The sequence below is a fragment of the Microcaecilia unicolor genome, chromosome 1 (assembly GCF_901765095.1).
Source record: "Microcaecilia unicolor chromosome 1, aMicUni1.1, whole genome shotgun sequence".
NCBI lineage: Eukaryota > Metazoa > Chordata > Amphibia > Gymnophiona > Siphonopidae > Microcaecilia > Microcaecilia unicolor.
The window spans coordinates 150,354,785-150,378,934 of record NC_044031.1 but is presented as its reverse complement, the minus strand read 5'-3'; the positions used below and the strand labels follow the sequence as shown (position 1 = coordinate 150,378,934).

General features: G+C 41.3%; 1 protein-coding gene across 1 annotated transcript in view; it reads left to right on the top strand.

Annotated features, from left to right (window-relative positions):
* Nucleotides 1–24,150, top strand: part of DGKB (diacylglycerol kinase beta) — an 876,561-nt gene that overhangs the window by 99,867 nt on the left and 752,544 nt on the right. Inside the window, exons 7-8 of the mRNA XM_030201293.1 lie at nucleotides 5,494–5,568; nucleotides 16,454–16,573. Coding sequence (XP_030057153.1) covers nucleotides 5,494–5,568; nucleotides 16,454–16,573 — 195 coding nt within the window. The remainder of the gene's footprint in view (nucleotides 1–5,493; nucleotides 5,569–16,453; nucleotides 16,574–24,150) is intronic.

Here is a 24,150-nt window from a genome sequence, read left to right as displayed (position 1 = left end):
TCCTTTACCTTCACCACAAAATATTGTTTTCCTGCAGAATCTGTTCTGAGATTTATTATGTTGTTGCTTGATATCAAAATGGTTTACAAGCAAACTTTGAAGAAAACTTTAAATGTAACACGCAAACAAAGACAAAGTTAGCCAGAGAACAAGTAGATGTAGAAGTTTAAAATTTTTTGTAAAAAATGGGTTGACACAAGAGGGACAGATACGATAGACTGCAACCTTTGCCTAGTTTCAGTTACCTCACTTTGATAGCAAAGTCTAGAACCTATCCATCTCTCCTAACCCTTCTCTCACTTACTAGTCCTGTAGGAAGTTTCAAGTCAGGCCATTTTTCCCATTACAGCTGCAACTATTATTATATTTAGATGCTGTACATAACATTGAACAGTGTAAATTGAGTACATGATTAAAAAGTAGAAGCAAATATTACAACAATAATTCATTAAACTTGGAAATGTAAAAGGTGTAGCAATTAGGAAAAAAACAAAAATAAAATGAGATTATATTGATTAATTGTGTCATGCAATGTAAAATGGATGTGTGGAAAATTCTACTTAAATTGCAATTACCTTGAAGTTTAAGCATTAATATTTGGCATTTCTATTCTGAACCATACAAATGCTTTTAAAATCAGGCCTATGTCACTTAATCTACTCTATTTTTAATGAAGAGCTTTTTTTTTTTTGGGGGGGGGGGGGGGGGGTGAATTGTCTGAATGGGACAATGCTTAAAAAATTAGCACAGTTATACTTTATTATGATTATATGTTATTCCTGTGTTCTGCAAATTTGTTAAGCCACATAAAATGCCACATATCTGAAGAAATTTGATGCTTAAAAACAAAAATTTATGTTGCATAAAGATACTTCAGCTGGCTTTGAGGAAATCTAGTTTTGTTTTCAACATATTTACTCCTGTATATAACATTTTGCAAGAGAAGGCGCCCATCTTCCGACACAAATCGGGAGATGGGCGTCCTTCTCTCAGGGTTGCCCAAATCGGCATAATCGAAAGCCGATTTTGGGCGTCCTCAACTGCTTCCCATCACGGGGACGACCAAAGTTCACGGGGGCGTGTCGGCATTGTAGTTAAGGCAGGACTTGGGGCGTGATTAAGAGATGGGCGTCCTCGGCCAATAATGGAAAAAAGAAGGGCGTCCCTGACGAGCACTTGGCCGACTTTACTTGGTCTATTTTTTCTTGCGACCAAGCCGTGAAAAGGTGCCCGAAATGACCAGATGACCAATGGAGGGTATCGGGGATGACCTCCCCTTACTCCCCCAGTGGTCACCAACCCCCTCCCACCCTAAAAAAATACTTAAAACTTTTTTTTGCCAGCCTCTATGTCAGCCTCAAATGTCATACCCAGCTCCATGACAGCAGTATGCAGGTCCCTGGAGCAGTTTTAGTGGGTGCAGTGCACTTTAGGCAGGTGGACCCATACCCATCCCCCCTACCTGTTACACTTGTGGTGGTAAATGTGAGCCTTCTAAAACCCTCCCCAAACCCACTCTACCCATATGTAGGTGCCCCCCTTCACCCGTAAGGGCTATGGTAGTGGTGTACAGTTGTGGGGAGTGGGTTTTGAGGGGCTCAGCTCCCAAGGTAAGGGAGTTATGCACCTGGGAGCAATTTGTGAAGTCCACTGCAGTGCCCCCTAAGGTGCCCGGTTGGTGTCCTGGCATGTGAGGGGGACCAGTGCACTACGAATTCTGGCTCCTCCCACGACCAAAGGGCTTGGATTTGGTCATTTTTGAGATGGGCGTCCTTGGTTTCCATTATGGCTGAGGAGTGAGGTAGCCGTGTTAGTCCACTCTTAAGGTTATCAATAGAAATCAAACAAAATAAAACATGGAAAAGAAAATAAGATGATACCTTTTTTATTGGACATAACTTAATACATTTATTGATTAGCTTTCGAAGGTTGCCCTTCTTCGTCAGATCAGAAATAAGCAAATGTGCTAGCTGACAGTGTATATAAGAGAAAACATTCAAGCATTACTATGACAGTCTGACAGGGTGGGAGGTATCTGCTCTGACCCAGGGGACAGAGACAGACACCTTAAAAGCCTGACTGCATCCTTCAAACAGAAAGGTTACAACCCCAAAATAATCTCCAAGAATATTGTCTCCTCCCTCAAAACACCCAGGGAGAATCTGCTACAGTACAAGGAGAAAAAATCCACAGACAGAATCCCTCTTGTAGTGACATACAATCCAGAGCTGGAAAAACTGAGGAAAATCATAGATCTACAACCTATACTCCAGGAGGATGAATTACTGAAAGAGATATTCCTATCCCCACCAGTACTGGCCTTCCGACAGCCACCCAACTTAAAACACAAGCTAATCAGAAGTAAACTTCCATCACAGACTGAAAAGGAACAGAAGGGCACACTTCCCTGTAATTTATCCAGTTGCAAACTATGCCAAAATATTTCACAGGACCCCAAAGTCATCCACAAAGGAAAGACATTCAACATAAAGGAATCTTTCACTTGCTCATCTTCCAACGTGGTATATATCATTCAGTGTAAAAAATGTAACAAAGGATGCTATATTGGAGAAACAGGCCAGATGCTTAAGACAAGATTCAATTTACATAGACATCACATAAACAATACTGGTGCCAGTAGGGCTCCCACCCCTGTTGCATTTTACAGGACCAGGACACTGTACCAGTGACTTCACAGTGAGAATCCTGAAAGGTAACTTTAAAACCATACAAGAACGTAAGACCTTTGAAGTCAGAATGATAACACCCAACAGAAAGGACTTAACAAGGATCTGGGGTTCCTAGCCCATTATAAACCATAAAAGCTGTATTTCTCTGTTGATCACCCCACCCCTCACCTATCCACACCCATCCTGTTAGAATATTAATGATATGCTTTGATGTCCCCATGCATATCTCCTCCCACCCTGTCAGACTGTCATAGTAATGCTTGAATGTTTTCACTTATATACACTATCAGCTAGCACATTTGCTTATTTCTGATCTGACGAAGAAGGGCAACCTTCGAAAGCTAATCAAGAAATGTATTAAGTTATGTCCAATAAAAAAGGTATCATCTTATTTTCTTTTCCATGTTTTATTTTGTTTGATTTCTATTGATAACATTATGGCTGAAAATCAGGAACGACCATCTCTAAGGTCGACCTAAATGTTGAGATTTGGGCATCCCCAACCATATTATCGAAACAAAAGGTGGACGCCCATCTTGTTTCGATAATACGGGTTTCCCCGCCCCTTCGCGGGACAGTCTTGTGAGGACGCCCTCATGAAAACTTGGGCACCCCATTCGATTATGCCCCTCCATGTGTTTTGCATTTATATACAGTAGGTAAAGATGAAGAAAGATGAAGAGACTGAATCGTCTTTGTTTAACCAGATAGTTGAATCTGGAGCAAGTGGACAATTTTGTTAGCAAAGTATGCGTATATACCAGCGGTTCCCAAACTGTGTGCTGCAGCACCCTGGTGTGCCGCAGTGAGCTCTCAGGGGTACTGCGGCAAATCCTGACCTCCATCCCGCTGCCCACAATTCAGCATTGCTCCCTACTTTCCCATCCCGCAGGTCTGGAATCTGCTGTTTCCTCCTTCTTCTTCCTCCAGCACCGCTGCAGCTTGCAGTTTACAGCTTACATTTTTGGGCTGTCTGTGATTCACAGAGGCACTGTGGGGACTTCCCTCTGCCGCATCCGGCCCTTACAGCAGGAAGTTGCACCAGAGAGGGCCGGAGGTGGCAGAGGGAAGGACCCGAAGTGCCTGTGTGAATTGCAGACAGCCCAAAAATGTAACCTGAAAGCACTGCAGCAGCAGCTTCGGGGGAAGGAGAAGGAAGTGGTAGCGATCCTGGATCTGCGGGAAGGAAGGTAGCCAGCTAAATGCACAAGATTGAAAGTTTTCTGGGGAGATTAAAAATACTCTGACTGCTTTTAAACTCCAGTGTGAGCTAGAAATGTACACCCTTCTTTTCAGCTGCCAGGTTTGTAGCTTGAGTTTTAGATAAGCTCAGTATTGAAGCTCAGGTACTGGGAACCACACTTTTAGCTACCAGTGAAAAAGAGGTTTAAAAAAAATAACAAACGTGGACCGGTGTCTGCAACTGATACAGAATGCATCAGCTCATTAAGTCTGAGTGCAAGTAAATCTTTGCATTGGCTCCCAGTATTCTAAGTTGTGTTAAAAAATCTTGGTACTGGCCTTTGAGACCGAGGCTGGTCACCATGCTTCTTCAGCTGTTACCCCATGTACACCATCGTACTCTTTGCCACAAGCCTGCCTAGGCATTCTGGCATCTAGGAGACTGCACTTCATAAGCAGGAGACAGCTACCCCAGGGACTGTTTCAGCCCTCATGAGTTCCCTGCTACTTCAGACCAGCTCCTAATGAAGTCTTCAGAAAACTATTAAAAGCATCATGCTTGAAACTGCTTTCAGTCCTTAAAGCTGAAATATGGTTTACCTTTCAAGCATCACTCCCTGGCCCTTGGGGAAGGCAGAGTTGTGCTGGACATATGGGAGGAGGGGGGGGTCTGCAGGGAATGGAGAGGTGTGCTGGAATTATGGGACAAGAGGGGCAGCAGGGAATGGTGTGCTGGACTTTCTGGGAAGAGGGGGTGTGCGGGGAAGGGAGAGTTGTGCTGGACTTATGGGAGGAGATGGACTGCAGGGAATGGTGTGTTGGACTTTCTGGGATGAGGGGGGCTGCAGGGAATGGAGTGATGTGCTGAACTTTTAAGGAGGAGAGGTGTGCTGGAGTGAGAGGAGGGGGCTGCAGGGAAAGGGAGACCTATGTGGTGGGGGGGTGGAGACCTATGTGATTGAGGGGGGGGGGTGGGTTGTGGAGACCTATATGGCTGGGGGAGGGGAGTGCTGCAAAAAATTGCTCAGACACTAAGGGTGCCGTGAACCAAAAAAGTTTGGGAACCACTGATATATACTACAAATAGGATATTTGTCAAAATGATTCCGAGTTCAATCTGAGCTTGTGCAAAGATGCTAGGTACCCTAACCAAGCCTTCAGCTTTGCATTCCTTTAGTTCAGGACCCTGGGGCTGCTTCTTCCCCAAGATTTTGATAAATTCTTCATTCATGATCACCCCAAATACCCCTCCCAGAATGATCCTGTAAAATCACATTATTGGACAACACATTCTTTTAATTATTAACCTTTGTTTTATTTATATGTTTACATTAGAGCAATTTCACAAAGTCATTTACTTAGCTAAATGGGATCTTGGAAACTTACACACTCTTTGTGTTGGTTCTGTGAGTAGTTTTGTGGCTGTAACGATTTGTTATTTTGCACTGATTAGCATCTACTGTTCGTTGTACCCCTAGAGGTTGCCACCCTAGGCAGTCACCAAGTCTTCCTAATGGCTAAGCTGACAGTGAATTGAGTGGGGTTTTTTTTAATTTGGAGAGTTAGTTAATTGAAGTTGGTTACTGTTTTAAAATGTCCGTTTTGTATGCCTAATTTTTAGGAGCTGGAAAATATCATCAGTCAGATGATGCATGTTGCTGAATATCTAGAATGGGATGTCACAGAACTCAATCCAGTAAGTTTTCTACCATCCTTTTCCCTTTTTTCTTCAATACATTAGCATATTTTGTTCACTTTACTAAAGCTGAAGTTTCTGTATCTTCAAATGAAGGTAATGTGCATGATTTATTTATTTTATTTATACAAACTTATAGACCATGAATCTGGCATTAGCTGATTAATGCAGTGCACAAAAAAAAACATTCTAGTTCTAGCTGTTAATGACATATCAAAACTATTGAAAAGCTAAGGTCTCAATTCATCCAGTGTTCAGTGTTTAAAACATTTTTGACAAAAAGATTTTTGTTGGCTGTAAATAAAATATATGCTTACTGGAACAATTGGTCCCCAGCACAAGCAAAAATGGAGACTGATCTCGGTCTCAGTGGAATGCAGGATCTGGTGCAAGAGGTAATGATGGAAGTGCTGATGATCAGTAGTATTGATCATAATGCAAATTTGAGATAATCAGTGGAAGGAAAATAAAGTTAATATGGTAACATAAATAAATACCTTTAAAAGGAGACTCTAGGAGAACTAGTTAGAAGGAAATTAAAAAGGGGCAGTAACAAAGGTTAAAAGTTTGCATGAGGCTTGGAAGCTTAGATAAAATGTATTCTACTAATTAAGAAATATTTGAAAGAAGTTCTGTGCATGAAGCTATTAAAGCCAAATAGTGGAAAGCAGGATATAATAAGGAAAATAGGAAGGTACATGAGAACTAGCAGATTAGATGTAAAACACCAATAAAGCAGACCAAGACAGAATTTGAAAAGAGACTTGCTAATACTAATATTACAAATGTGTTCAAGTAAAACAAGAAACCTGTGATGGAGTTAGTTGCACCATTACATGACCGGGGGGGGGGGGGGGGGGGGGGGGTAAAAGGAGCACTCAGGTAGAATAAGGACATAGCAAAAAAAAAAATTAAGTGAATGGTATACGAGGGAAGATGTTCCCTAGTATCTCCCCAACATACCATGGTAGAACCACAAACTGTACAGGCGGCACCTTGGCATTTTCCTTTCATCCCACACACCACAAAGTGTCAACTCGTGACAGATCATCTAAGAAGAAGAGTAGATTGATTATGACTGCAGCATTGTACTACTTCCATATATTAAACACATTTTACAGTATCGTGCAATTATATACACAAATGCAGCTTACAGTATAGTGCAATTAAATACATAAATCCTTGTCGATATTCTGTCTAGATTATTTCAGGGCAGGGTGTCTGGCCTTTCGAGTCACAAGCTCCAGCTATTTCTGCCTTACCAAACACATTTCTTCCTTGTCTGGGCATAGACCATAGAAGTGCTGATGTACTACCATCACTTCCCTTATCGGGTTGCCGTAAAAGCACATTCCACTCCTTAACCGTTGACTCTTCTTCTTGATACCTTCAGCCACCCCCCCCCCCCCCCCCCCCCCCCCCCCCCCCCCCCCCCCCCCATTCTGTCAGTCTGGGATAGACACCGCCATCCTAATGTTTTTCTGGCACTGGCCTCCTCTGTAGAAGAGGGGGACTGCCCCGGGTTATTAACATCATCCATGTCACTGTTAGCATGTGACAAAACAACTTCTCTTTTGACCACTTTTAAAGCTTGATTTGGTCTAATCATATTGCTGTGTGCTCTATCAGGCTAGGACCTGCCGCCACAGACCAAGACAGCGACACCTTGCTTGTCGCAGTCTCCCCATCTCCTCTACTCATAGCTTGCAGCCATTCCTTAATTCAGGTACTCATAAAGTCCTGAGATAGAAAGCTGTAACCTACCGGTAGGTCAGCTTCACAATACTGTTCGTTTCAAAGGTAATAATATTTGACTTCCTCATGCAGCAGCAAGAAGCCATCCTAGACTTGAACACACTCCTGTGGCAGTTATATATCCCACCCTATATTTAAAACCCTTTCTAGGTGATGAGTGTAGTCATTTTGTTTAAACAATTGCAGGGATTCAGGTGGCAGTACTTTGAAGAATGTATTTCTATATATTTATACTGTACTCAGTCCAGAAAGGCTACTCATTATGCGGAATTTCAAAATTAAATAAACTTGGAAAGTTGGAGTTGCCAAATTTTGCTAATCTGTTGACACATATTTCGGAGTCATTTCATACAGGCTCCATAAGAATTCAATAAAGGAGAAATAATCAGTTATGATCTGCAGCCATTCCATTGCTGCAGTCCCTGCACTGGTTACCAGTAAGAGCAAGAGTGGTCTTTAAAATCTGCACCTTTGTATACCAGATTCTCTATGGCTTAGAACCAAGCTATATGGTACCTCTGTTAGACCTACCGTCACAGTCTTAAGCGAACAAACTGATGGGCAGATGATTGAAAGCCCTGTGCTGTTCCAAACAGCGCTCTAAAAATAGCGCTGGAACAGCGCGGGGCTTTACCCCCCTTATGATCAGAGATAATAGCATGCACATTTATGCAGGCTATTATCTCTGATCATAGGGTAAAGTGCGGGAGGATTGTGCCTGTGCATGCTCTCAGGCAAAATTCTCCCACACTTGTTTGACAGGTCTTGGCTGGCAAAAGCCCAGACTTGTGAAGCATAGTTGCTGGAGGTCCATGGGACCACCAGACCCCAAGTACCCCCACCCCGAGCCAAGCAAAGCGGGGGCCGGAGGTCTGGTGGACCTCTGGTCTCCCAGACCCCGCCCCCCGACAAGTGGGGGCTGGAGATCCTGTGGGTCTCCAGCCCTCCCTAACCCCCCCAACATCCCATCAGATGTCCCTGGTGGCCCAGTGGGCCACGAGTCAATCCCCCCCCCAACCTGGTGATCTAACGGCCCTTCCCCACCCCCCTTCCTTCTGTTGGAGGAGGGAGGTGGCCTCCATCCTCTTCCATCGGTGCCGCCTCGAAACTTGCGGTGCCCAGCCCTGCCCAATGCATCCTGGGATGTGCTGGGTGGGGCTTCAAGCCCTTATATGGCATCATATACAGAATCTCCTCCTATATGTCATTGTTGGCGATATTCTAAAATGTTTAATAAAGATTGGTTGATAAAACAAAGCTGCTTTGCATGCGTTGGATAAGATGTTATAAGATATATTTTACTTCTTATGTAGCTTAAAGTATGTCAGTCAGAATTAATTAAAGCTTGGGCATTTGGTTTCTTGAGGAAGCTGTTATTGGGGCACCACTTTCTCTGACCAGTACGAATAAACCTCTAACACTGGAGCATAGCTGGACCAGGAAATAACCCCAAATGGAGCACTTTGATTTCTTGGCCTCTGTCATTCCTGAATTCTTGTTTGTTTTAACATTGGAGTAGCCTAGTGGTTAGTGCAGTGGACTTTGATCCTGGGGAACTGAGTTTGATTCCCACTGCAGCTCCTTGTGACTCTGGGCAAGTCACTTAACCCTCCATTGCCCCTGGTGCAAAATAAATACCTGAATATATGTAAACCGCTTTGAATGTAGTTGCAAAAACCTCAGAAAGGCGGTATATCAAGTCCCATGTCCCTTTCCCCATTGTTAACCTATCTTTTGAATCACTGATTACCTGTAGTAATTTTATCATCTTGTAGCAATGATCTTCATGGTTTATTAAGCGGGAGCCAGTTTGGAAATATCTTGCTAGCACAACTGACAGAAACAGGTATCAATGGAACAGTGCTTGCTTGGTTCAGATCCTACCTGTCATAGGCAACAATCAATAATGTTTGGCAGCAACTCATCACCACCATGGACACTGACCTGCAGGGTACCACAAGGATCAATACTGTCACCTATTCTGTTCAATATCTACCTCAAACCACTAGCTGAGCTGACTTGGTCAATGGACAGGAGTGGAGGAGTGGCCTAGTGGTTAGAACATTGGTCTTGCAATACAGAGGTGGCCGGTTCAAATCCCACTGCTGCTCCTTGTGATCTTGGGCAAGTCACTTAACCCTCCATTGCCTCAGAAACAAACATAGATTGTGAGCCCTCCTGGGACAGAGAACTATCCAGTGTACTTGAATGTAACTCACCTTGAGCTACTGCTGAAAAAGGTGTGAGCAAAATCTAAATAAATAAATATGCGGATGATGTGCAGCTACTCATACCCATTGAACCTAACTTACCTACGGCCTTGAATAAACTGATTACCTGTCTAACATCAATTCAAGAATGGACTAAACACAACAAACTTTGCCTGAACCCAAGTAAAACCAAGCTTCTCTGGGTCCCTAACACAAGTGGATACATATCTGACATCAAAATCCCTTTTGGGAAGTATGAACTCCCCCTCAAATCACAAGTCAGAAACCTTGGAAGTTAGATTCAACACTTACTCTGATTCCCCAAGTCCAAGCAGCCTTCAAGAGCTGCTTCTACTATTTGCGACAGCTATACTGCCTCTCTCCTCACATTGAGAAGATAAATCTTATCCCAGTTGTACATGCAATGATAACATCAAGACCAGATTACTGAAATGCACTATACAATGGTCTGACTACAAAGGGCCTGCACCAGTTCCAGTTGATTCAGAATGCAGCAGCAAGACTCATAGAAGGTTGCAAGCGGTGTGACCATATCACACCATTTTTGCAAAAACTCCATTGGCTACCAGTACAATACAGGGCTAAATTTAAAACTCTATGTCTGATCTTCAAGGCCTTGAAAGGAAATGGCCTTGAGTACATGAAAAATTGGATGATCTTCACACACCGCCAAGGACACTAAGATCCTTCCAAGGACTTTCACTAACCCCACCCTCTCCAAAAGACATTACACGATGTGATACGCACAAGCGAGCCTTCTCCGGAGTAGCCCCCACACTCTGGAATGCACTGCCTGAAAGGCTGCACTTAACACAAGACTATCTCTACTTCAGGAAGCAGGTGAAAGCTTGGCTGTTCAACCAGGCCTTTACTGGAAGAAGTAACTAACTCATTAGTCTCACTCACACACACAAGGAGTACTCAGGCTGCATATACTTCAGCAGGACATGTTTATCCACTCCTACCCTTGCTGAGATAACATCTAACCATTTCTCTGATCTCATGTGCAACTTTCTTTAAATCAATCACCTTACTTTCTAACTCTTCCTACTTTCTTACCCTTCTGTATGTTACATCTTTGCTTTACCCTTCACTATCACTTATAACTACACACATGCACTCGTTTAGGCAGGCACTGGGCTGACATTGTCTTTTACCTTGGTTTGTAATCTAACTTACTGAAAATTATAGGGTTACACACATGTACTAGCACTGTACTGGCATTGTTATACATCTTGACCGATGATTGTATATAATCTAACACTGATTCTCATAGTACTGCTGAAATGTGAAAATTTGATGATATTTCGTAATTACCCTATTTTCTATCAACTGTGTATACACTGATGCTGCCTATACTACCATCAATTCAACCCTTGTATCCTATCAGCATACAATATAACTATCCATTCGCAGTCCCATTCTCCCAACCCTCTGTCTTCCACCCTACCCCTACCTAATCTACCCCCTTAACCCGCACACATCAAAACCAACCCCTTCTAACCACACCCCAACCGACACTACCCCTATCCAACTAAAAAAAAAAACTTCTCACCAAAATGATCTTCCTAAAAATAATCGTCATCATCCATTCACTCGCTATTATTCATGCAACTCTCAGCACCCCCCCCCCCCCAACAAATATCAACATGATTCCAATTCTTCAACATCACTCAAGAGCACCCAAATTAATCACATCACCACGAACCACCAACAACCACAGAAACCTACCAACAACCAGACATCCATCCTTAAATACAGAAACAGCCCCACCTAAATCTAAAACACCCAAAACGAGACAAATTATCAAAATCCGCCCTTCACTTCAGACTGCTGGATCACATCTGCCTGTCAGAGTGGGATACATCAACGCAAGATCAGCAGTCAATAAAACCGAAATCATCACAGACTGGATCACATCAGAGAATCTCGACCTACTCTTCATCACAGAAACATGGGTCCGAAACTCAAAAGATCCCATCATAATTGATCTGTGCCCCCTAGCTACAAAATATCACACTGGCCTAGAAAAGACAAAAGGTGGTGGAGGCATCGCACTCATCTACAGATCCAAATTCTCCGTAGAACCCATCTCAGATTCCATTTCACCACAACTCGAAATTGCTTCAATTAAACTTCATTGCCTCACACTATACGACCACTTAACCTGCATACTGTTTTACAGACCTCCCAGCAACTGGAACAACAACCAAACCATATTCATGGACTTTATATCAAATGCATGCATTAGCAATTCCAACATATTATTAATTGGAGACTTGAACCTCCATCTAGAAAATTCCAACTCCGCCCACACACGGGAATGTAAAGACTTCCTTCAACTATGCGACTTCAACCTCCCTCCAATGCAACCAACCCATATTAAAGGTCACTCACTCGACATCATCGCCCACAAACATGCCACAGACCAAAACTTCCTCTTATCAGACATCCATTGGTCTGCTTCTCCCTGGTCTGACCATCACAAAGTGACCCTGTCCATACAATGGCGTAAAAAAGACCAGACTAGAACACATGATCCCACGAAGATCAACACCAGAGCACGGATAGACAAGGAAACTTTCTGGCAACAAATCTACGACAACGACTGGTCAACAGATCCAAACTCAAACAACTTCCTCACAGAATGGGATAACAGGTGCAAACTTATTCTGGATGAAATCGCCCCAATACACTCCAAAACTCTATGTAGACGGAACCCATCACCTTGGTTTAACGACGTATTAAAAAATCTAAAAACGCAAACCAGGAAACTAGAAAAAGCTTGGAGCAAATAAAAAACAATCTCAATCTTAATGCATGGAAACAGACACAAAAGAACTACAAAAATGCCATCAAACAAGCCAAAAGATCCTATTACACAAAACAAATTACAACCACTGGAACAGACATAAAAAAACAGTATCAACTTATAAAAAATCTTCTCAACACTGATCCAGTCACAACGTCATCCTCAAACTGCCCATCTGCTGACCAGCTGGCCATATACTTTAATGACAAAATTATCAATCTGTGTAACACAATTCCCCAAGAAGATGCCAACATCGACAGTTTCCTTGACGAACTGGACCCCAACATGGACGAAATCCCGGCAGACCGTTCCTGGACAAATTTCATCCCCCTCACCACTCAGAAAATTCTCACAGTACTATCCAAACTCTCCAAGTCACACTGCCACCTGGACCCCTGCCCCAACTACCTAATGAAAAATGCGCCTGCAAGATTCATCACAGACCTTACCACCCACTTAAACTTCCTACTTCTGCATGGCTCCTTCCCCACCGAGCACGGTAACATACTGCTCACACCAATACCAAAAAACCACAAGAAACCAGCAAACGACATTACCAATTACTGCCCTGTGGCCTCCATCCCTCTACTGATCAAACTAATGGAAAACAGAGTAACCTCCCAACTCAACGAATTTATACAAAAATTCTCCATACTGCATGAGTTGCAATCGGGCTTTCGGCCTGCACACAGCACAGAAACAACACTACTTACCTTAATATCCAAGTTCAAACAAGAAATACCATTCGTAAACAACGTACTTCTTCTGCAGTTTGACTTATCTAGCGCATTTGACATGGTAAATCATGACATTCTTACAAGACTAGGGATTGGCGGAAACATCATTAAATGGATAAAAAGTTTCATCACCACAAGATCATACCAAGTCAAATCAACCACAACAATCTCATCTGCGTGGTCATCAAAATGCGGAGTTCCCCAAGGATTACCTCTATCCCCGATCCTCTTCAATCTTATGATGATCCCCCTGGCCAAGTCCCTATCCAAATATGGACTAAACCCATTCATTTACGCAGATGATGTTACCATATTCATCCCTTTCCAATCAAACCTAGCAGAAATCTCCGATAAAATAACCACTGACATGAACATCTTAGCTTCCTGGGCTAACGACTTTAAGATGAAAATGAATAAAGAGAAAACACAATGCCTAATCCTCTCATTCCAATACTCTACACTCCACTCAACTACCCTGATCACTCCTGATGTCACAATCCCCATATCTGAAAATCTAAAAATCCTAGGAGTAACATTAGACAACCACCTAACTCTGGAAACTCACGCAAAAAGACATGACAAAGATGTTCAACATGATGTGGGTGCTGAAACGAATGAAACCTTATCTCCCCCTATAAGGAACAGAAGGGGATATTGCAGGAACTGTGTAGCACCAGAAGAAAACAGAACATATGTTCCAGAGGCAGTGCCCGCACTTTCCGAAACTTGGTACAATCCACCGTCCTTACCCATGCTGACTACTGCAATAGCATTTTCATTAGCTGTAAGGCCCAAATCAAGAAAAAACTCCAGACCGCCCAAAACACAGCAGACAGACTCATTTTTGGTAAATCACGATTTGAAAAGCGCAACACCTCTCCGTGAAAAACTCCATTGGCTCTCTATCAACGAACGAATAAACTTCAAAGTCCTTGATGCGGGCACTGCCTCTGGAACATATGTTCTGTTTTCTTGTGGTGCTACACAGTTCCTGCAATATCCCCTTCTGTTCTTCATCCTCTGTCTTTTACTGTATGTGTGATTGCTTCTTAAATGATTGGTATCATGGATTGCTGCCTTGTCAATTTTTGTAGTTCTCTTTTCTGTGGTTTTAGAATTGTACACCACTGTAATTTGCGACTTAGTTGAGGGTGGTATAGCAAACCCAAATAAACTATAAACTATAACTATAAACTATGTGGCTTGTTAGTGAGTTTGAGCTGCCTGGTGCCAGAACTCCTTTACTGTTCACACAGACTTTTCTAATTTACAGTGTCAGATTCTGTCGAGCTAAAATCAAATTATCTGAACAGAAAGAAAATAATGTTTAAACCAGTTGAACAACTAAACACCCGGAAAAGACTGAATATATTAAAACACATGATAGAAAGATATATAACAAGTTCAACCAAGCAGAGCAGCTAAATATGATGAAAAGTTTTTTAAAAAATAAGGAAAATATACTGAATTTGAAATCTACACTCAGAAATCTGGGCTGTCACCCTGGGTGTCAACCTTCTGTGATGACTGACCCTCATTCATTAGCAATTCGGGATCCATGTCAGTTGAGTTTTGGAGGGCCCCATGTTTTTTTGGCCATGATGGCTAGGCTAAGCTAAGCAAGTGGGGTAGATTATTTATTTATTTACAGTTGCTTGATATACTGCCAGTCTCACACACAGTGCTTCTAGCCAGTTTACATAAAATCAGTAAACATGAAGAAGAGGAAAGAGAGAGAAAGGGGGGAAAATGGAGTAGGTGAAAAGAGCACTAAATAAGCTACTTTAAGACTATGGGAGTTTATAGGTGTTGTGGAACAGCACGAGGTTTTCAACCTAGTCCTAGGGGCACACCCAGCCAGTCGGGCTTTCAGGATATCCCCATTGAATTCAGTGGGGACATCCTGAAAACCCCAACTAGTTGGGTGTGCCCTGAGGTGTGGGTTGAAAACCTCTGTTGTAAGGCATGTTTTGAATACTGAATATGGAGATGTTAATCTGAGTTCAAGTGGTAAGATATTCCACATCTGTTGTCTAGTGTAACAGAAAGCACATTCATGGAATGATGCTAGATGACGATTGGAAGGTGGTGAAAGGCTTAAAAGAATCTATTGAGAGGAACACAATGGGATGGCACATAGAGTATAAGGAGATTAGAAATGTAATCTGGACCAGAGATGGACAGGCTTTTATAAACTAGTGTAAGTATTTTGAATTTGATGTGCTCTGATACTGGAAGCCAGTGCTCAGTCATAAGAAGGGGGCGGTACATGATCCAAGCACCATGTGTTGTGGAATTGCTTAACTGCTGTTGATTGAATCAGTTGTAGTCACTTTAAAGAAACAAGTGTATAATGAGTTACAGTAGACAATTTTGAATTGACTAGAGAGATTAGGAATGACTGTAGGAGATTCTGAGATAAATTTTACCAAGTGATTTCTGTGCAGTGCAAAGAATGAGGCCCAACGTATTGCATTAATTTGGTCTTTAAAGGAGAGTTTGTATTTCAAAGATTTCATAAATTTCAAGTCATGCCCCTCAGTAGTAGGCTGACGTGAAAGGAAACCCAGGGTAGTTGTGAGTGAAGGCTCATTTTGCTAGATCCCAGCTCTTGTTCTGTTTAAGCTGTTTTTCTAAAGCAGCATGAAGAAACTTTTGGGCCCAAAATAAGAAACTTTGAGTCTTTTTTTTTTTTTTTAAGCATTTTCCATCAGCATGAAGCACTTATTGTTTAGTTTATCCATCTGTTTGCTTATATGTATGCTTCAGGAGACCTTTTCTTGAATGGATTTGACTGAAATTTGGAAGGAAAGCCACTTGCTGAGATGCCAAATTTCTGTCACAGATACCCCACAAACAGGACTTCTGATGCTATGTCATAACAGTGGATTTGTCCCTGAATTGGAAGGAATGGATGGGAACCAGTATAAAGCTGACAGCAAAGCATATCTTCTATCTGATACTTTAGAATTACACTCTTGTCCAACGTGTTTCTTATTTTCTACCAGCAACTCTGTCATGCAAGTCAAAACAAGAGATGGAAAACAAGACTTTGTCTGTTTAGCACCTTCAAATCCCTTACAGGCATGCTCTTTCATACTAAGGCCCTCATTTACTGCATTCAGGTCCCCTCCATGAAGAAATTGTTTTGCCTTCAACTCAGCATAAATTTGGCAGACTTGTGCCCTAACATATTAGCACAGAGTGAGGCAGACAAGGGTTAGTGAACTTAAAATCTTGATCTCCATTTCATTAGATTTTTAATTTACGGATTGTGTTTTAAAGTTAAAGGATCTCCGGATTGTATATGTTATATTAACCAAGTTAACTGTTTTTTGTTTGTTCTTTAGATTCTTCGTGAGATGATGGAAGAAATTGACTATGACCAGGATGGAACAGTATCACTAGAGGAGTGGATTCAAGGGGGAATGACAACAATACCACTCCTTGTTCTCTTGGGATTAGAAAACGTAAGTGCAAGCACAGGTAGCAAATATATACTGCTGCCATTGGCCACTGATGATAAATTGTTAATACCAGTTTTCTGGGTTTAAAGGGGGAGTACCATCTGCACAGATTTTAGATATTGTACTGCCGTTGACCGCTGATAATAAATTGTCGATATCTGCTTTATAAACTTGAAAAGGGAATTCAATTTGTACCTATTGTGCTACTTAGAGATTTATATTCAAAAGGTTTGGGTAACTTTGGAAGTTAGCTGAACAAACCTTGCATATTAGATATCACCACTGAACAGCTAATTTTTCTCCTAGAAACTACAGTCCTCACAAAATTTAACTGGACCACAAAAAAGTTGCTGCAGTGTTCCCAAGGAATGCTGGAGCCGGATACCAAAAAAGAGAGCTGGCAATGTCCCAAAAACGTCCTCCCCAACACCATCCCCTTCAAAGTTTTAACAAAACAAGTGGTGGCTAATGGTGTACTAAATCTAAAAGAGATGAGAAGTCAGATATATCAGAATTCCCAGTTTGTTCTTGTTCACATACGGCTTTATTTGCTTCAGTCTCCAGAGGTGGAAGAAGACTTTCTTTGCATTTGAGGCAATTGGAGACTCCATGTTCAGTTTGATATCTAAGAAGACCAAAGTTTTAGACCTTAACTCATATTGACAAACATATTCTATTGAATACCAGATTTGCTTCATCCAGGAGCTCAGGGGACATACAAATAGTCAACCTTGTCCAATATCTATCTTATTTGAGTTTTAATGCTTTCTCTATGATATGGAGAATGACCACTGTAAAGCTTGAAAATAAAAACCCAACAGAATGGAAGTATTTACAGTGATCCTAGACAAAACATTAAAACTCAAATAAGATAAATGTGGAACAGGGTTGACCAGAGGATTGAGCCCTGCAGTATAATACAGTCCAGGTTGTCTGCTGGAAAGAACCCACAGACTTGTAAACTAATTTTCAGTGGAATCTTCCTTGAGAAATTTCCATTTGAAAATCTGGGCCAGTAAAGACTGCATATAGAAAATAACCTATGGACTTTGCACTGGCATTATACCAGTGCAAAGTATGTGCAAAAAAATGTGTACAATAATGTAAAATGAAAAACATGTATGTTTTTCCACCTTGCCTTCCCCTTGCCCCTTTACTGTCCATAAGGTGTATTTAGCCACCTTATGGAGCTCCGCATGGTGGTGGTGGTGGGGGGGTTGTTGGAGCAGTTTTCAAGCCAGGGAATTTACTTGAGTAACTGTTCAGTTACACGCATAAAATCTTTTCAACATTATTCCCCCCATGACTAATAAAATATGAGTGTTAATATTTATTTTAAGGTGAAAATAGATTACTTTCAAGCAGTAAAATCTTGATGATACATAATCCGCTCCAATTGTCAGACGAGTTTCTAGGTTTGAATATGTGGCACCTTTGTTAAAACATCTACATTGACTACCAATAACGTATTGAGTGCAGTACAGAATTTTGTCAGTAATTCCAAGTTATGTGTGAGAACTCACCATGATATTTTTTGCAAGTATTGATGATCCACTGACCAGGCAGATAGTTAAGATCTGAAACAACAATGAAATTATCTACAGAGAAAGTGATAGGAGCAAGATATGCAGAAAGTTGTGTGACAGATTTCTTGCTGGCTGGTCCATGATTGTGGAATGCATCACCAGAGACATTGAGTTTGTGTGGTTGTGTCAGACACTTTAAGAAGTTTTAAAAAACCAGCTTTTTTGTTCAGGCGTTTTACTGAGCAGTAATATTGGACACACAAGTATGAGATGGTATTATATATAGGTGGTATTTGTGTTGTTTTATTTGTTATATTTTATTTGTTATTTGTTTTGTTCTCCTTTTAGGTTGTAGGCAGAATAGACATTTTTAAAATAAATAAGTAAAAGCTTGCTATAGTGCCTTTTCTGACGAACAGGTCAAGGCAGTTCACAATAAAAACAAATTAAAATTCAAGTTAAAAAAAAGAGAAAATGAAAATCCATTAAAATAGTTCAGGGACATACAGAAAAAGAATGCAATCATGTACAGTGGGCTTCCAGGCCATCTGACTCATCAAAATGTCACCCAAGTCCAATGGTTAAAATCCAAGGTAAACAAATGGGTTTTTAGTAATATAGAGAGGCATTTTTGATATGTCTAAATCTGATTTTGGATGTTTTGTGGAAAACGTCCAAAAATCCAGTAGTGAGTATGGCCATTTTCAATCCAGAAAAATGTCCAACCAACCTTTTGTTTAAAAATGACTATTTGCTAGACGATTTTATACTCGGTGTATCTATCTTTTTGGCCCATTTTCGAAAAATGTCCAAGGAAAAGAACGCACAAAAACAAGCCATTGATATGTATGAGGGGCCAGCATTCTTGGTAGACTAGCCACACAGACATCCCAGCAGAGCAGTGGGGCACCCTAGGGGACACTGTAGTGGACTTCACATAAAAGATCGAAGGTGCACATCTCACCATTACCCCCTTATCTTGTATAGTGCGCTCTCCAAAACCTACCAAAAACCTACTGTATCCAACTGTACAACACTACAATAGCCTTATGTCTGCAGATGTCACCTATATGTGGGTACACTAGGCTTTTTTTTTTTTTTTTTTTAATGAGGACTTGCACTTTCAACCACAAGTGAACCCGTTAGAGTGGGATATAGGCCTGGGTCCACTTCTATAGAGTGCACTACAGGAACCACTAGGCTACTCCAGGCACCTGCTTGCCGTTTTAATAGGACTAGCCATAACATTTGCAGTTGTCATAAAGGCTGGTATGTAATGTTTCTTTCACATCTTTAGGGGTGGAAGGGGGTCAGTGTCTACTGGGGGAATAAAGGGGTTGGGGGGGAGGGTCATGCCTTAATCCCTTCAGTGGCCATGTGATCATTTAGGGCACCTTTTGTGTCTTAGTCGTGATTGAAACAGGTCTAGACCAAAACATCAAACGTTTAGCCCCAAACATATTTGTTTTGTTTCATTTTGGCAGAAAAACGTCTAAGTTTTGGGAACGCCCCCTTGGGATTTGAATGCACTGCATATGAACAGCATAGAAAACCGTCTTAAAATTAGTTTTGGAAATAGGGATTTGGGCATTTTTGGCAAAAAAGAAAAAAAGTCTATCTGCTATTTTGTGGGATGTTTTTCTGTTTTGAAAATGAGCCCCATAGTAAATATCATCATGACCTGCATGGTTCATCCAACCTATCCAACTAGGTGACCAGATTTGAATCTAGCACTCTGCACAGCTTCCACTTCTGTATGATTTAACACTGGTATAATTAATCTTTGTCTCCCCCAGCGAATTTTGGGGCACAGACCATAAAAGTTTGCCTGCCACCGGTCCTACTTCCCAACTCCTAGAGTTGCCATCTAAGCCCACTTGTGTCTAGATCCTGATCTATTTTTGCTATTTACATGACCCAGATCGCAGAAGTCTGCCCGACATTGGACATACTTCCGTACCTCTAAAGCTGCCGTCAAAGCTTACTCCAGTTATGAGGTCATTTATGTTTTTTGCTTTAATTAGATTCCATCCTTTTTCTATATAGTATTCCTCTGTGGTTATCCGACACATTCTTGAATTCCATCATTATTTTTGTCTTCACAGCCTTCCACAAGAGAGCATTCCAGGCATCCACCCCCTTTCTGTGAAAAAGTATTTCCTGACATTGCTACTTAGTCTCCCACCTTCAACCTCAAATCATGACTTCTAGTTCTACTGCTTCCCCATCTCTGGAAAAAAAGAGTTTTCATGTTAATACTTTATGTAAACATCTGTATCATATTTCGTCTATCCCTCCTTTCCTCTAGGTTATACATATTGAGGTCTTCATTCTCGTATGTCTTTTGGCACAAGCCCCATATAATTTTTGTTGTCTTCCTCTGAATTGCCTCAAGTCTTTTGATATCCTTAGCGAGATATGGCCTCGAAAACTGAACACAGTGTTCTAAATGGAGCCTCATCAACAGCTTGTACAAAGGCAGAAATACCTCCTTTTTTCTACTGGATATACCTCTCTATGCAGCCTAATCAAAAAAATCCTGTGTATCCACTGGTAAATCAATAACAAAATATAAACCAGGGAAGTAATGTAGTAAAATAAGTATCAAAAACCTTAAAATAGTCCCCAATCACAAAGACATATATACTGATAATATAATAATGTGAAAAGGAGGAACCCTCAGAAGTATAGTTCACCCTTATCACAGCCCATTTATAAATTAGCTGTTGCCAGGTAAAATGTAATAATCTCATAGGGCTTCCTCCTGTGCCAGCGTGGTAAGTGGAATATGAACAAATACTGGCCCTGTGCTTCAATACATAAAATGTTTTGCTATCACTAAGCAGATAATAAGTTCAAGAGCCTTAAAAAAATCTATGAAATTGATGCCATGTAGTTATCCAAATAGCAGCAGAGTCCACAATGAGGCTCATTTTCAAAGCACTTAGCCTCCCAAAGTTCCATAGAAACCTATGGAACTTAGCCTCCCAAAGTGCTTTGAAAATATGCCTCAATGTCTCTTTCATTATCAACTGCCCTGTAATTCCCAATGCTGTGGGTTTCATCTCTTATGACTGCCTCAGGACTTGGCAGCAAAGTTGATTTTTGATATATTCATCTGGTTGATACTCACCCAACAGTGTCTGAAATTCAAGGCTCGAAAAGATGGTTGACAGTGTCTGGGCTCCAGGCAAGTTAAGTAGCTTCTTACATTGTTCTGGCTACAGCCACCACCTTGTCACATTTGATGCCTTAAGATCTTCCAACACTATCACCCCAAGGTACCTCTCCTGGTCTGTGCTTATCAGCCTCTCATCACCTAGCAAATTGTGCATCAGTCTACACTATTTTTTGCATTAAATTTTAACTGCCAAACATTAGACCATTTTTCGTATCTTTTTAGATTACTTCTCATGTTTTCCACTCCCTCTGGGGTGTCCACTCTGTTGCAAATCTTTATGTTGTCTGCAAAAAAAGCAAACTTTCACATCTAACACTTTGGCAATGTCACTCTCAAATATGTTGAATAGAATCAGCCCTAATACTGATCCTTGGGTCAGTCAGGCACTCACTATTTGAATTCACTATCATCTTCTGATGTCTGTCAGTAAACCAGTTTCTAATCCAGTTCACCACTCCTAATTTCAGCCCATTCAGTTTGTTCACAAGCCTGCTACGAGGAACTGTTTCAAAGGCTTTGCTGAAGTCCCAATAGACCACATCTAGCACGTGCGTTCTATCCAGTTATCATGATTTTCCTTTGATAACTCCATGCTGTCTTGGATCTTGTAAGCCATTGAATTTTAGAAATTGTACTATCCTTTCCTTCAGCAGTGTGCCTCCATAATTTTTCCTACCACCAAAGTGAGACTTACCAGTGTAGTTTCCCATTTCTTCTCTGTCACTATTTTTTGTGGAGAGGGACCACATCTTCCCTTCTCCAATCCTGTGGAATGTCCCTTAACTTGAAGGATTTATTGTATAAATCTTTAACCCAGCAGAACCTCTTTGAGCTCCTTCAATATCCTTGGATGTATCTCATCTGGCCCCATGGCTTTGTCCACTTTCAGTTTTTTTCCAGTTCATGAATGTTTTCTTCACCATATGTCATTGTCAGCCAACAGATGTCCTTTTCCATGAACTGTGAACACAGAGCAGAAGTATTTGTTTAGTGTACCTGTGTTTTCCTCATTGCACTACACATATCAGATCTCAGCAGTTTTCAGCCTCAAAATTTCATGACTAATCTTCCTCCTTTCCCCAATATCTCTGAAAAAAAGTCTTGTCACCCCTCTTTATGTCTCCAGCCATTTTTCTTCTGCCTATGCTTTTGCAGCTGTATACTCTCTTCACTTCTTTGACCTTTATGCAGTATTCTTTTCTTCTTTCTATGTTCTTCTATACTTCATAAATGCCATCTATTTTGCCTTTATTCCCTTAGACACTTGTTTGGTGAACAAAGGTTTCCTTTTCCTCTTGCTTGTGTTTACTTTCCTTTCGTAAAGATCTGTTGCCATTTTGATTGCTTCTTTCAACTTGGGCTCCTCGCTTTCCACTTCTCATATACCCTCCCATCCTGCTAGCTCATTCCTCAGGTACACCCTCATTTTAGTAAAGTCAACGTGTTTGAAAGCCAGGATTTTGAGTTTTGTGTGTCTATACTCTTGAACCATACAGTGTAATAACCTGAACATTAGTCACATTTTCCCCATTTGTGAGCATGAGGTCTAGATATCTTCTTCACTGGTGGGTTCTGTTACCATTTGCCTGCATCCATCAGGTTAAAATCTCCCAGCAACAGCACCTTATCTTTTATTCCCAGACTTTGGATGTCTATAACTAGATCTTTGTCCAGATTTTCCGCTTGTTTTGGAGTTCTGTAGATGACACCTGTGTGAACGAACATTCCATCTTCTCTCTCCAAGACAATCCATATTGCTATCTTTTGCCCAATTGCCCTGAATTTCAGCTGCTTTTATGTTATTTTTAACTTACAGTGCTACTCCTCCACCTTTTTGGCCAGCTCTATCCTTCCTAAAGAGATTATAGCCTGGTATATAGTTGCATCCCATTCATGGGAGTCATTAAACCATGTCTCTGATATCAATAAGATCTAAATCTGCCACTAACATCAGAGCTTGCAGATCCTGCACTGTGTTGCTCAGAATGCCAGCATTTCTGCTCACTGCTTTCCAGCTGTTTTATGGACACACTCGCCTTTTGCATAGCTTTTTGTCTGGTCTTCCCTTCCATTAGATTGCTGAAAAATGATTTGCTAAGATGGTTTATTTTATTGTTTCTCATACTGTTGTCCAACTTTTGTTTTTGCTGCGGGTGACTTCTTGAACTCACCTGGTTTTAAACACTTGGAAATATATTGACTGAATTTCTCTCCAAGGATCCTCTTTCCTGCCAAAGAGAGATGTAGGCCATCATTATAGTATAGCCTTTTGTTTTTCCATGTATTGCCTCAAACTCCTTTATATCTAAAACCTTCTTGTTGACACAAGGTTATAAGCCACTTATTGAAGTTGTTTGTATTATATAATCTTTCCTCTCCCTTTCCATAGGCAGGAAGCATTTCAGAAACAGCTGCAATCTCTATCAAAGACTTTAGTCCCTCCCCATCTTCTGAAAGGCTCTCTGTACTTCGTGTTCTATTTTTTGCCAGATCATTTGTCTCTTTCTTCTCTGATTATACTCATGTTTTGGTTTGTATTCCTACTTGCTGAGATTCCTGGAAGGCATTTCCCTTTGCTGGTACCTTTAGTACTCCAGCCAGAATTCTGCATGACTGTGCAGCGCAGAATTTTCCAATCGCGCAGAAGTTTTACTGTGGTCCCCGTTCCTGCAGTGCAGTAAAGTACCGTGGGAACGGAGACCGTGATAAAGGCCAGCTGGCCGCCCCATCCCCTGTGCCTCAGTGGTTTCTCCCTGGGCCTAATTTAACACGCCCTGGTGGTCTAATGGCTTCTTTGGGGGCAGGAAAGAGCCTTACTCTTTCCTGCCAACCGCTGCCGCTCTTGCTGGTACCACCAGTTCTTCAAAATGTCG